General features: G+C 41.1%; 1 protein-coding gene across 1 annotated transcript in view; it reads left to right on the plus strand.

The window, feature by feature from the left end:
• Positions 1-6666, plus strand: part of LOC144040101 (uncharacterized) — a 52469-nt gene extending 45803 nt beyond the window's left edge. The window contains exon 6 of the mRNA XM_077553923.1: positions 6135-6666. Coding sequence (XP_077410049.1) covers positions 6135-6226 — 92 coding nt within the window. The 3' untranslated portion in view covers positions 6227-6666. The remainder of the gene's footprint in view (positions 1-6134) is intronic.
• Positions 6667-15716: the final 9050 nt, after the last annotated feature.

A 15716-nucleotide genomic window follows, 5' to 3' on the forward strand; every position in this document is an offset into this window, starting at 1 on the left:
ACTGTAAATACAAATATTAGGGGATTAAAATGAACTTTTACTCAAAAGGAGCAATTGTTGAACCTTAAAGATAATTAAAACACATTATCCAATAAATAAATAAAAATACATGAAAAGTGATCATGCACACAGTGCTGTGAAAAGTATTTGCCCTCTTCTCAAATTCTTACTTTTTTGCATATTTTTCACACTTCGTTTTAAGATCATCTCTCACTTTAGCCATCACCATATCATGGAGGGGTTTGTGTGCCACAATGTAGTCCAGAGGTTTAGCACACGTTTTTCAACAGATTGTGCACTTGTGGATAAAAGCACCACATTTTGTATGAGGCTTCTTTGGAACATAACCATAATAAATTATTTTAGCTCAGGGCCCCAACTCAGATATTGGAAATATCAATATAGAACACAAAAGTTGATTTAAAAAAAAAAATGGAATTCTTGTGTCATACTCATAAAAATAACATGGGTGATATGTTGATTTTTAACATGTAAGAAGGTAAATCATCAGATTAATTTGTACACTGATTATTAAACCTCCAAAATTATGTGTAAAACGGAACACAGTATCAAGATGACTAGTAGCTGTACACCCTCCATAAAGTACTGCACAATATGAGCGTTTATTTTTATTTTTTTAAAGGAGTGTGTCAAGTGTGATGTGGTTGAGGGCCCAGTTACAGGGAAGCAGATCGAGGAGGCAGAGGTGAAGTCCAATATGGCTTTTTGATTTTGTTTTCATTTTTTCCTTTCCGACACATTATTAAAGGTTACATCGATCACATAATATAATTTGCAACATTGACATCCGAAAGAAGGGCAGACGGGTAGAAGCTATGGCTTATTAGTAACCCGTCCCCATTGATTCTTACTATACGCATCAGTCATATACATTGATTATGATAGTCATTGATTCATATCGTTATCAATCCCAGACTTAAGTCTGCACACTCCTCGCTCAGTTCATCTTGAGTAATGTCTGTGTGTGAATTGCAGTTATTGCCAATCATTTGGAATTGGTAAATCGGTTAACGGACGCCACAAACAGTCCCACCCAACCAGGCATCCGATGATGCTTAGATCTTGATACTCCTGAGCCCTCACCAAGGCCAGCCCACCCGGCGGAGTAGCCCCCGCTAGCCGTTCACCAACTCTAATTGTAACTATTGACAGCAGATACATTGCAACCACAATACAACCTTATCACGACAGCCTTGCATGTTACAACAAATGTCCAAACAGAAATAGAGCCAAACAATGTTTACGTTCTTACAGGAACAGCAATATGTTATCAATGCAGGTGTATAAACAAGAGTTAAGCTTGGCAGTGTCAGCAAGTAATCATATGCTATATTTACATCATTGAAATCATGACAACTCCAGTTTTGGATTAATTAGTAATATGTTACAATAATTTCATTTGGGTATGACATAATCCACAATTTAAAAATGTGAGTTACGGATAGCAATTATTGTCTCTCAAACGGCAATTCTTCTACCCTTTTCACAAGCCGTATTTTTTTCTGAGAAGATGAGTCTTCTTTTGTTTGGATGAAGATCTGACAGTCTTTTGTCCATGTGTTCTCGATAAATCCATTCTTTCTCAATTGTCGCGCCCTTCTGGCAATGTCAGAATTTCGTTAAGTGAGATTTTCATTGGCGTAGACATCTTTTTCTTCCTGTCAACAAACCTGATCAGAACTGCCGGTGGTCGTGTCCCCCCAGTTGGAAGCGAAAAGCACATCTGGATCTGCGCTGGATCCACAATTAATCCCAAATCTCTGAGTTGAGTAGTCACTTGCTGTTCGACAGTCTCGTTCGCTGAAGCTTGGTCAGAATCAACTGCACTTGTGCTGGCCGCAGCTCTCACCCGAGGGCCGCGCCGTGGCTTAATCTGGATACCTGTAACTATCACATCGTTGATTTGAAGATTCTGTTCCAAATCATCCACTTTTTGTTCCAAGGTGACAATGCGTCAATCTTTTTCTTGTGTCTCTTTTTTCAACTGCTGAATTTCCTGCAGAAGTGGCTTGATGCTCTTTTTCATTTTAAGTATTTTGGTGACCATTTTTGCAAGAGAAGAATTTATCTCCTCAATTTCGTCAGCTCTTTTTTCCGCCAGGCATATTGCAACAATGTAGTTAAAAATCACAATGTCAACAAAATAGTTAGAAGTCGCGAGTGAGTGCAGGAGCAAGTACAGATGCGTCCTTCCTCGGCAGAGGCGTCCTTTTTAATTGAACAACAAGTCAGGGAACAAGGCACAGTCCGGAAAAACAAAAACAACAAGGTCCAAAATATTGGCGTGGCAAAAACGTGGGGCAACGACCAGGGCCGCTTTTACCTACTCATTGGCCCATAACCATCAAATATAGGCCCCCCGCTGCTCTGTTAATTTTTTTACCATTGACAAACAAATCAGCACACATATTAAATGTGGACCACACATGGCACCCACTCAGCTTGGGTGTTGATTTCCCTCAAGCGTGCTTTTCCCCTTTGTAGACTCCAGACATATTGCTGGCATTATCATAATACTGCCCCCTGCAATTTGCAATATCAACCCCCATCTCTTCTTTTTTTTTGTTTTTTGTTTCTTCTTAAGAGCTCAGTATTGTTCATTCGGTAATTTAACCGATTTGACATGTCATCATCATTGCTCTTTTTTAATTTTTAATTTTGTATGTGGGTGAGTATGTGCGTGTGTGTGCATGTGTGCGTGCGTGTGAGTGTGTACTCATTAGTTCACCTAAAACCAATTAAAAATCCCATACCGTTTACCTAAACCGAATACTTCAGAATCCAGCTAGAGTCGTGAGGTTGTCAGGAGACCCGAGGAAGGATCAAAGAAAGGAAAGTGAAATCCAGCACCGACCAGACATTACCTACTACCCACCGGGTTTCCAACCAGAGTCTTTCACCATCCCCAGAAACATCTAAATTCCAACAAATTAGGGAGACCTCAAGAGACCAGAGAGACTGAGGAAAGGAAGGAAGGATAGATGAAGCAGAATAAGATCCACAGACATCAGCCTCCACCGATTCAACGACCAGAGGAGGAAGCAGATTGTGTTTGAATTTTGATAGATGCTGGTGTGGATCTGGCATGCATGAAAACCTCCACCAAAGAGGGGAGCCGTCGACCCTGGCCAGGACAGAGCAATTGCAACACCTCAGGGCCCCCCAGGCTACGGCAGCACCAAGGGTCAACCCCTGGGCCCCACAGGGGCCACTGGCCGGAGAGCAAACCCAGGAGCCAGGAGCGCCCCTCACACCAACACGGCCCGCACCCCCAACCCAACACAGCAGGACGGGGCATAGCAGGCCCCCCAGGCACCCCACCGGCCCACAGCCCCTTCCCCCCCACGGCCCCCCCGCCCCCATCCACCCCAACCCAGCCGCCCCCAGGCCCCGACCCCCAAACCCCGGGGACCCCCTGTACCCAGGCATCGGTGCCAGAGAGGGGCTGGTCAGCGGAGCGGAGAGGGCACCTGCGCCCACCTCACCTCCCGCCGCGTGGAGGGACGGAACACCGGGGGCAGAAGGGGAGATGGGGGCACCGGGGGACGGGCGGCAACCCCGAACCCCAGGCCCAGCGAGGAAAGGCCCCGGTCATCACGCCAGCGTTTTTAGTGAAAGCTAACCCTGTTACTGAGTTCGCCAGCTCGCCGACTGGCGAACTCTACCCCTACACCGTGAATGTGACCCTACCCAGTGTATATACAAGTGTGTGTGTGAGGTGCATTAAAATTGGGAGCAGGTGAGATGGAGCAGAGGGAAATGATATGACCCTGCTCCGATACACCTGCCTCCCAGTCATGTCAGTGAGTGTATGTGGTGCATTAAAAAAAAATTAGGGGGAACACGGTGGCGCGGTGGGGGCACGGATGGGGGACTGCAGCACTGCTCAATACTGCGGTCTGCCCCAACCGATGGCACCACACCCCGACACACCACAAAACAAAAAAGCCATACCGGGCGGGGGCAGCAGCTGCAGCAGCTGCAGCTGGAGGAAGGCGGACGGGAGGGGGAAGGGACGGGGGAAGGAGACGACAAGAAGGGCAAGGGGGGGAGAGGAGGAGGAAGGGTGATGAGGGAGAAGGGACAGGGAGGTGGAGGACGGGTGGGGAGAGGCAGCAAGGGAGAGGAAGGGAACCACGGGGCACCCCGGAGGCCCACAGGCCCTGAACCGTGTCGCCGGAACCGGAGCGACAGACCGCGCCGGGGCGGCGCCGCCCCGGACACCAGGGAGAGCACCGCAACGCAGCACCCCCCAAGAGACCCATGGAACTGGCATGCAGTGAATCCGAATATGAACCCTTAGTGCCCATTGGAGGTGAATCTTGAGGAGTTGGTGACAGTAAGGTGTCGTTTGATGTAGTCTGCTCGATCTTGCTGGCAGCAACTGGGTTCCTGACTATAAAAACACAACCATTAGTTACAAATGGCCAAATACAGAAACAGCAATGTAAGTTATCGCGATGTGGTGGCTCTCGCAAACAGGCAGAATTAAGTCACCAGATTTAGGTTAAAATATTCTATATACGTAGACCATGTTTCTATAAATATTGATATTTGTTTTTTATTTGAGGCAGATATTTTGTCCATTAAAATGCGATTCATGAGGAGGTTAGACCATTGGTCGATATTCAGAGTTTGCTTATTTTTCCAGCTAACAAGAATTATTTTTTTTTGCGATAGTAAGGGCTACAAGTGTAGATTGAAATTGTTTACGTGGTAAGTCAGTTGTTGTTAGGTCACCTAGCAAACACAAGTTTGGAGATAAAGGTATCCTACAGTCCAAGATAGCGGAAAGTTTTTCTAAGACTTTAGTCCAGAAATACATAACCTGAGTGCATAATCATAAAGCATGAAAATAAGTGTCTGTAGTGTTTTGTAAACACTGGAGCTTTCGGAGCTTGAAACCGATCACTTTTGAAACCGGGCTCCAAAGTAAAAAGATTTAAAAACACGCCCCGTACGCTTCTGTCTGGACACCATATGCAGGATACTCCTCCAATGATGACGTAATAGTTGCAGCTCGATGACGACGCATTGTCGTAGTTTGAGGACGTATGCTCCAATTCTCGCGTGACCGCGCTCAAACCACCAGTCTGTCAACAACAATGGCGGATAGTGTCATAGTCGTTTTGCGCTGCCTCCTTAACTTGCTTATGATTTTGCAGCTAAATATTTTGCTTCTTTATTCCCACGTTCAACAAGCGGTGTTGTATTTGAATCACCCGCCATTGTCACTTCTCCTTTGTTCGTCTTCTTCATATTGTTTCGAAACATGCAAAGCCATATTTGTTCTATAGATTGCAATAAAGAAAAAAAAAGTGTTAGTCTTCTTCGCTGATTCTTTTTCTATGCATTTCGTTAACTCCCCGTGGCTGCGCTACAGCGCCTCTCCAGACTTAGCATATACATTACATCCGTTAAATGTCCTCAGCATCTTCTTTTGGACACATGCAAGTCTTGAAATGCATCTGTGTGTACGAGATTTGTTTGAGGGACAAAGCCGGCTTTGCTTCCGTCTGGACAGGACCTTACTACACTAACACTAATTGACATGGCGAGACACACCTGGGCAAGACACAAGTGGCAGGGGGACGAGACAAGGGAATGACACAGAGACAACATAACAAAAAATAGATGACACAGACAAAAGGACACAAACACCCAAAACAAAAGCAAAAACCTAACCCCACAGAACCGAAACATGACAGTTATGTTTATGTAAAGAGCTCTCGCTCCATTTTGTTGAAGGTTTAAGCATTAAATAAGCCTTACTCTAAAAATTAGAGCTATTATTTATATTGGTTATTTTGTCAATCATTCACTGCCCCCCCCACCCCCCAAGTCCCAGGAGAGGGAGAGAAAAAAACAGCAGCAGTATTCAGTTACACAGGAAAAATAAATAAATAGGCATATTTAAGAATACAAACGCACAACTTGAGGAATCCCACTTCCACGTTTACCATTTTTATTTATTTTGCTTATGTAATGTAATGCTTAATTTGTACTTCTGCTTTCACCAGAGTTGAATTTTTACAAGTATCTGTACTTGGACCACCTCAGGTCAAGCCCATCTAGGGTTTCACAATTCATTTTGGATGTCATTTGTTCAACAGGAAGTAGTCTGACTGAGGCCAGGAGTTACAAGGAGATCACCAGTGACTTTCTTTGCACCCAACGCTCTACGGCCAACTGCACAGTCTTTTGACTTCTGACTTCTTCTATGCTTCACTTTCATTGTTGACAGAAAGTGCAAACTGTACAGAAAATTATCAGTCCTGTAGAAAAGATCCTTACTTACCTTTCATTTCGTCAACATGAGTGAGGGCTGTGCCAACAACAGATACGACTCGCCTCCTTGATTTGTGATGCTGACCCCGATAGCAAGTATTCAACTATGCTGCATTATTAAGTTATACACTTTTAAAAATATATATATGTATTGTACGGTATTTGTACATTTCTGCTAACCTGTTCAAGAAAATCACACACTCATAATTGAAATGCATTTAAACTAGCAAAAGTACAAAAAAATAAATTTATTAAAAATATATATCTAATGAATATAAGGTATTTCTTTATTTTTGTGATATCACAGAATTATTTATGATTTATGATTCACTGTTTCAAAAAAATAAAGAGGTAATTGATGTGGACATGTCAAATGAATGATAGTACCCATAAAGCAACTTTTTTGTCTTTTCTTTTTTTGCATTACTTTTTGGCAGTCACTGTAATCTAAAGTTTTCTGTGACTCTCAAAAGACGTGAATCTGTCAGTAGATATATTGGCACAAGACAAGCAAAACAAAAACAAAAAATATATAAAAAGAACAACTCGAGTTATGGTAACAAACGAAAACCTATCAATCTTGAAATGAAGGGGCTACTTCCGAAAACCTATCAATCTTGAAATGAAGGGGCTACTTCAGAATGTTGTGAATCGTTTATTCAATGAAGTGTTACATTCAGAATTTTGTGGTTTGTTTACTCAGTGAAGGATATTATTAGCAATAATAATATTCTAATTTAATTAATATTTTTATCCAAACACTAAATCCAGACTGGAGTTTGTAAATGAAGAAAAATGTTTACTTCATTTTCCTACTAATATACAGATTCAATGAAGTATCTAAACTAATTTAGTTTAGAGTTATTCAGCAAAGAAAATGAAACAAAAACATTCAGCAATAACTATAATAAGAAATAAGGGTAAACAATCAATAAATGAGGATACTAACATTTGACATGACAGTGTAGAAACATAAAACAAACAAACAAATCCTTCACAATCTGGCACCGGCTGTACGTTTGGTTAATTTGCAAATAAAGGGTGCACTCACTTACAGACTACAAACAATTTACTTTCTGCAGCCAAAGAACCAACAGAGGATGCTGTAGACTAGAAATGCGTCCCCCGTTGGACGCGTCTAAAGCTCAACCCATTTACTCGTGCAATGAATAATGTTTCCATTGCATAAGAACTAGAGGTGCACCGATCACAATTTTCTGGCCGATCACCGATCTTTTTAAAAGTCTGACCGGCCGATCCCCGATTTTTGCCGATACCGATTTATTTCATTAATTCTTTGACCGCCAAAAATGTTTAATAAATAAATGACAGAAAGTGCAAACTGTACAGAAAATTATCAGTCCTGTAGAAAAGATCCTTACTTACCTTTCATTTCGTCAACATGAGTGAGGGCTGTGCCAACAACAGATACGACTCGCCTCCTTGATTTGTGATGCTGACCCCGATAGCAAGTATTCAACTATGCTGCATTATTAAGTTATACACTTTTAAAAAAAAATATATGTATTGTACGGTATTTGTACATTTCTGCTAACCTGTTCAAGAAAATCACACACTCATAACTGAAATGCATTTAAACTAGCAAAAGTACAAAAAAATAAATTTATTAAAAATATATATCTAATGAATATAAGGTATTTCTTTATTTTTGTGATATCACAGAATTATTTATGATTTATGATTCACTGTTTCAAAAAAATAAAGAGGTAATTGATGTGGACATGTCAAATGAATGATAGTACCCATAAAGCAACTTTTTTGTCTTTTCTTTTTTTGCATTACTTTTTGGCAGTCACTGTAATCTAAAGTTTTCTGTGACTCTCAAAAGACGTGAATCTGTCAGTAGATATATTGGCACAAGACAAGCAAAACAAAAACAAAAAATATATAAAAAGAACAACTCGAGTTATGGTAACAAACGAAAACCTATCAATCTTGAAATGAAGGGGCTACTTCCGAAAACCTATCAATCTTGAAATGAAGGGGCTACTTCAGAATGTTGTGAATCGTTTATTCAATGAAGTGTTACATTCAGAATTTTGTGGTTTGTTTACTCAGTGAAGGATATTATTAGCAATAATAATATTCTAATTTAATTAATATTTTTATCCAAACACTAAATCCAGACTGGAGTTTGTAAATGAAGAAAAATGTTTACTTCATTTTCCTACTAATATACAGATTCAATGAAGTATCTAAACTAATTTAGTTTAGAGTTATTCAGCAAAGAAAATGAAACAAAAACATTCAGCAATAACTATAATAAGAAATAAGGGTAAACAATCAATAAATGAGGATACTAACATTTGACATGACAGTGTAGAAACATAAAACAAACAAACAAATCCTTCACAATCTGGCACCGGCTGTACGTTTGGTTAATTTGCAAATAAAGGGTGCACTCACTTACAGACTACAAACAATTTACTTTCTGCAGCCAAAAAACCAACAGAGGATGCTGTAGACTAGAAATGCGTCCCCCGTTGGACGCGTCTAAAGCTCAACCCATTTACTCGTGCAATGAATAATGTTTCCATTGCATAAGAACTAGAGGTGCACCGATCACAATTTTCTGGCCGATCACCGATCTTTTTAAAAGTCTGACCGGCCGATCCCCGATTTTTGCCGATACCGATTTATTTCATTAATTCTTTGACCGCCAAAAATGTTTAATAACGTTTAGTAAAAACGTTAAAAGACGTTAACTATGTTTTTTTGGGGGGGGGGGGGGGAACGGGTGGAGGAAAGCCTTGGCCAGCTGTGCTGAAAGTATCAAGCAGATCGAGTTAGTATAATGACTATTTATGGGCACTAGATGGCAGCGATGACTCTCTTTGGACAAGATCGGGTAGGAGTCAGTAGTAGAAGACGTGAGGCGGAGCTAGAGTGTTGAGGGGAGAATGGCTGAGGAAGCGAAAATGGCGACCGGTTGCAAGCAGCTCACGCTTGAACATTTTTTTCAAAGACGAAAAGCATCGACCAATGCTAAAGAGCACATCGATGATGATGATGGTGACTCCGAGGTTGACGCCGAAGTTGGAAGCGTTGACGCGGCGGCTTCGATCACGTCGTAAAGCCTCACCGGCTAGCGATACTAACGCCGGAAAAACGTGGTGCACGACCGAGCACTTCTGCACAGGCGGACGTTAAATCGGACGATGAAGAGTACCCCGAGTCCAATGCATATTCATCGGAGGAGTGGGTACAGTCTGATCACGGAGAAGACACTGGTTCTGGACTACGATGCCATCATGAATGGAGTGGATAAAATGGATCAGAACATCTCTTACTACCCGGTATAGGAACTGAAGGACATGAGGAAGCCAGACGTAACACCAGGTCACCGTATCATGATCCTGAGAGTAGACTTGATGGCAACATGGCCAAACACACACTGCAGTATATACTTGCTACTCCCCGGAAAAAAAGGCCGGCAAGAAAGTGTAGCGTCTGCACGCGAAGGGGCAATCGCAGTGAAACTAATCTGTGGTGCAAATCCTGCTGCGTCCCCTTGCAGGCAGCGGAGTCTTACACAATATACCACACAAAAAGAAAAACTGTGTAGTTGAAACATCCACACAATTGTAAATAGTACCACAGTTGCACACATTTGTAAATAGTTTGCCAAATTGATTTGTCAAATTGTTACACTGTTGAATGTAAATAAACGTATTTTGCTATCAAAAAACACTTTTTCATTGTTGGTGGTAGTGTTTTGCAGAAGTAAAGCACTGTTTAGGTGTTTGTGGCATCATTCATGGAGAAAAAAAAGGTGTCAAATTCACTAGAGTGCATGCGTGTCCTGGGTCGTCCCCGGGGCCTATCGTTTCACAAAAAGCTTGATTTCTCCGTATTTTGGTCCAAAACAGAGCATTTGGGTGAAACTAACCTATTTTCTATTGTTGATTACTGAAAAACTGAATAAGGTAGTAACAAACTTTTTTTTTCCGTTGAAAGATGAGAGTTCAATCTTTCATTTGGTAGTATTTGTGTTTCCATGGTCCAAACACAAAATTTTCTGTGGACCTTGAAAGATCAGTCAAAATGCTTAAATCAGCTGGCACCCACATGTTCTCTTTTCTGAAAATGCTTGGCAGTAAAAGAGTTATAAGCAACATATACCTTCAGTGTTCCAATCTTGTTTTTTTTTTGGAAAACAAATTTAATTAGTAACTACTAAAGAGATTGCTGACATTTTGTCCAATTTTGTGTCTCCCTTCTTCACCACTCTCTTTGCACTAATGGCGCCATTGGGACGGCAGCGCACAAACACCTGCATTCTGAATGTAGGTGATCAATCATCAGAGTAGTAGGCTACTGGTCTACTAGACTCAACTGGTCTTGATCAAAAATCCCGAGCCCACCCTGTCCGAGATTGAGACAGGACCGGGTAAAAATGCATTACATTTCAGGACGAGACCGAGACCCTAAAAAAGACAGATCTTGAGAACTACAACACTAGAATGAGACCTTTTCAGTATTGCGCATTTCAGTTGTGTTTATGAACAAAAATATTTCTGTAGTGTGTACAGTGTCACCTCACTTTTCGCGGGTGACACGTTCCACGCCCACTCGTGATAGGTGACTTTCCACGAAGTAGAGATTAGTGTTGTTCTGATACCAATACCAGTATCGGGCGAGATCCTAATACATGCATTTAAACAGTGATATTGGCATCGGCAAATACTAACAAGTAACATGCCATTATTTCCGGCGCTAATATAGGACTTTCGATACAGCATCTTGTGTATTGCTTGTGCATGACATTCACTGACATGTGACGTGTTCACAGTTCACTGCATGCCGAACCAAGATATCCTATTGGCCCTTGAATGCTCTGAACCAATGGCAGGGCAGCTTTTCCATGTTAAAAAACAAAAGTACTAGGTAATGGTACGGTATCGGCCGATACTGCAAAACTGGGTATCGGAATCGGGGGCCAAAAAATGGTATTGGAACAACACTAGTAGAAATAAAAAAAAATAATAAAATAAAAAAAACTATATCTATCTGTCACCTTGATTATAGTACAGGGAGTCCTTGAATTACGGCATTTTGACTTTACGGCGCCCCTGCCCCATCTGTTGCACCTTCTTTTTTGTTAATTTCCCACAGTAATCACACTATTTTAAAGTTGTGTTGTTGTTACCTCCAGCAATGGACATCCATCAGCAGGTCGGCTCGCCCTCAGGTGCGTCACATTTCCGTGTAAATTTGAATTAGCTCCACTCTGCCGTCCTTCAGCAATGAATGTCCATGCGGAAACACAAAATATTGGTTCCGGCTTTTCCATGTCGTGCAAATACAGTATGTTTTTTAAAATTACTGTACAAAGTTTTTTTATGTAAATATCGACTTTAATGGGGAAATCCGACTTAAGTCGAAATTTGGGTTACATCGCCAGCGTAGGAACGGAACTCCATTGTAACTTGAGGACTCCCTGTAGTAGTAGGTATCTGGGACTACATGTACCGCAATGCTTTGTGCTGAAGGCTGTTATGTGACTTCCAGGTTATGACTAAAAGACAAGTGTTAACAAGATCTTACCGTGTCCCGTGTCAATGGTGTCACAAGTGGCGAACTGCAAGTTCTCACGGGATTTTCGGGACAGCAAAAGGTAGTTAACGGGAGGAATATATTTTTTTTTTCGCGAGACAAATGGGAGGTGACAAATGACAGCGAAATACGTACACCAGAGCAGAAAAGGGCCGCACAAGAAAACCTAAAATCCGCCATATCAGATCACTGCAAACGAGAAAACCACATCATGGACTGGGACAAAGCAAGCATCATTGGAACAGAAGAACAAAAATACAAACGATGAATAAAAAAAATCAATAGAGATCAGGAAACAGAGACAAAGGAACTTTTCAACTTTCCCACAAATGGGATCACATGACAAATCCGCCACGCCGGCTATGCCCAGGAACATCACCTGATAAAACACGTCACAACTGTCAGCAGTGGCGTGCACAGAGATTTTGGGGGGCAAGTGCTCCGGGGGGGTGGGGGTTGGGTTACTTTTGTGCACAAGGAATATACCTTACAGACAATTCCAAGATGACTTCACAAGTCCAAATGGCCGTCAATTTGGTGAACGAAATCTATCTGCTCATTGAAAAGCGCTGGACTTTGGATTGTTGTAAATTGTTTTATGAGGGTTATTTTGATTCCAAAATGTGATGAGATGTCGTTTGTATTATAGTCCCAGGAAAAAGCATTACAATCTGCCGTTTGTTTTCACCATATAAAGGAAGCATTTGCATTGTGTTGCATTGGGGATATTAGAAATGTCCGGATGTTCGGAAATGTCAAAATAAGTTTTTAAATAAACATTACACACACATAATAATAATTGTTAATACCCAACAGCTAGTTTTAATAACAGCCTATTAGGGCAACATGACTTCAAGACTTGTAGCATAGAAGTAACTTACAGTTATGGTTTGTCCAAATAATAGCTAATAATTTAGCTAATAATAGCTTCATTCCTGCTGATTTAGTACAAACGACTTAAAATATATATATTTTTCAATACAATTAACCTTAAGGAGCAAATCAATATTAAAATGGGATCTTTAAAAGGTGCTAAACTCTAGTTAATTTGACTCTCTCTGGCCTTCCCTTGACTGCTTGCTGTAGCTCCTTTTCTTTTCCCCTTTTCAGCCTCTCCTTTCTAGGCATTATGCTACAATTACTAAATAAATAGATCAATTGTAACCAAACAGACCAATGGCATGAAAATGAATAAGACTGACTGTTGTCATTACAAGAAGGCAAAAGGGTATTGTTCACAGGCTTAGACCCCATGCATGTCTATGCATATGAGCGCAAAATTTCACATACACAAATGCCATGTCGTCCAGGGGGAGTGGGGAAGGCAATTGTAGTACCACTTTAAATTTGGGATTTGGGGAGTGGAGACCGTCTCTTTCATAAGGCATATATAATAATTTAAGACGTAATCTGGTTTATCTATTCTTCCAGATGACCTGTCTAAATACCGTATTTAGGTTATCAAAAAAAGAAGATGGTAAAGGTAAGAAGTGTCTGAAAATAATACAGAAATAGTGGTAAAATTGTAATTTTTATGATATTCACTCTCCCTATCATGGAAATGGGTAAATCAGGCCATCGGTTCAGCAATTCTGTGACTTCTTCTACCAGAGGGGTATAGTTTGCAGGAACTATTTTGTTCATATCAGGAGTAATTTTAACCCCCATATATTTAAAGCCATCTCTAGGAATTGTGAATTTAGTTTTCATAGTCAAATTCTGTGTCTTGTTCATTCAAAATCATAAGCACTGATTTTGTATGATTCATTGTATAACCTGAGAATTTGCCAAAGATTCACCAAATTAGGAAGGGTATTGTTAAGATCTGTCAAAAAGAATATTATATCGTCTGAAAACAGTGAAATAAGGTGTTTTTCCCCTCCAATATTGACACCACAAATTCCTTCTTTGGTTCTAACCATCACAGCCAAGGGTTCCAAAGCTAACGTAAACAGTAATGGTGACAGGGGACATCCCTTCCTAGTTGAACGTTGTAAGACAAAGGGTTCTGAAACAATTATTATTGGTGAGAATGTGTGCAGTAGGATTTGTGTACAACAATGTTATCTATTGAACAATATTTCCTCCAAATCCATACTTTGAAATGAATTTCAAAATATAATTCCATTCTATTCTGTTAAAGGCTTGACTTGCATCCACTGCCAGCATTGCCGTATTTTTTCGCGTTGCCTCTCTCATATAATGTTTAAGACACATCTGATATTGTGATAACCTTGTCTTCTTTTAATAAAGCCTTGTTGGTCAACACCTATCAAACTCGACATATATTTTTCAAGCCTTTTCGCAAGGGCCTTACATAATATTTATGTATCACATCCCATAAGACAAATACCCCTGCATGATATGAGGAGCACTCTGTTGGTGGTTTATTGGGCTTCAGAACAAGAGTAGTTGCAGCTAGTCTTAGTGTTTCAGGAATAATTACCATCTCAAATGATTCATTAAACATATTCTTTAGTGGCTGTATCAATTTTTGTTTTAACTTTTTATAGAATTCACATGGGTGAAAGTGGGCTAGAACGGTCCGGTACTATGTACCGGTAAAAGATTTGTAATCCACTTCTACCCACATTATTTATTTATTCCACTTCTACCCACAATTTTTATTTATTCCACAAAGTCCACCGTCTCCGTCTCAGTGTACCTGACGAGTCACGTTGAAGTGCGCATGTGTGCGCAGCAACCCCCCCGGACTCAGTTGTAAGTATAAGTAAATTGTATTTATATAGCACCTTTCACAGACAAAAAGTTAACAAAGTGCTTTCGTTTACAGGTAAAACTGATTGCCCAGATAAAAACAATCAAATACAAACTAGAAGAGGTAAAACAAAATAAAGGTCATAAAGCCAGCCCATAATCAGCAGAAATCAGAAAGCTTGGCAAAACAAATGTTTTAAGTTGGCTCTTAAAAGCACCAACAGAATCAAACGTATAGACAGCAGGAGGTCATTCCAGAGTTTCGGAGCAACAGCCTGGAATGAGCGATCACCACGGGTCTTACATTGAGTACGTGAGACCATAAGCAGGTTTTGATCAAACAATCTCAACCTCCGAGAGGGCATGTAAGGGCACAAGAAATCTATGATATAAGAGGGTATTTGACGATGCAATGCTCTAAAAGTCATCCATCCATCCATATATTTTCTTAACCGCTTGTCCTCACAAGGGTCGCGTGGGGCGCTGAAGCCTATCCCAGCTGGCTTCGGGCAGTAGGCGGGGTACACCCTGAAATGGTTGTCAGCCAATCACAGGGCACACAGAGACAAACAACCTTCCACACTCACAATCACACCTAGGGACAATTTTTTAGAGTGTTCAATTAACTCTTTCACTGCCATGGACGTTAAAAGGCGTCAAGTAAAAACCTACGGAGGGCCGCCAATGACGTTAAAAGACTTCATCCAATTTTTATATTTTTATTTTTTGAAACGGGTGGAGGAAAGCCTTGGCCAGCTTTGGTGAAAGTTTCAAGCAGATCTAGTTAGCCTAATGACTATTTTTTGGCCACTAGATGGCAGCAATGACTCTCTTTTGACAAGATTGGGTAGGCGTCAGTAGAAGACGTGAGGCGGAGCTAGAGGGGACAATGGCTGGGGAAGGGAAGAGAACATGGCGACCGGTTGCAAGCAGCTCACGCTCGAGCAGTTTTTTTCAAAGACGAAAAGCATCGACCAACGCTAAAGAGCACATTGATGACGACGATGATCATCATCAATGATGATGATGGTGACTCCGAGGTTGGAAGCATTGACGCGGCAGTAGAAGACGTGAGGCGGAGCTAGATGGCTGAAGAAGCGAACAATGGCGAC

This window comes from Vanacampus margaritifer, chromosome 20 (assembly GCF_051991255.1).
Source record: "Vanacampus margaritifer isolate UIUO_Vmar chromosome 20, RoL_Vmar_1.0, whole genome shotgun sequence".
Classification (NCBI taxonomy): domain Eukaryota; kingdom Metazoa; phylum Chordata; class Actinopteri; order Syngnathiformes; family Syngnathidae; genus Vanacampus; species Vanacampus margaritifer.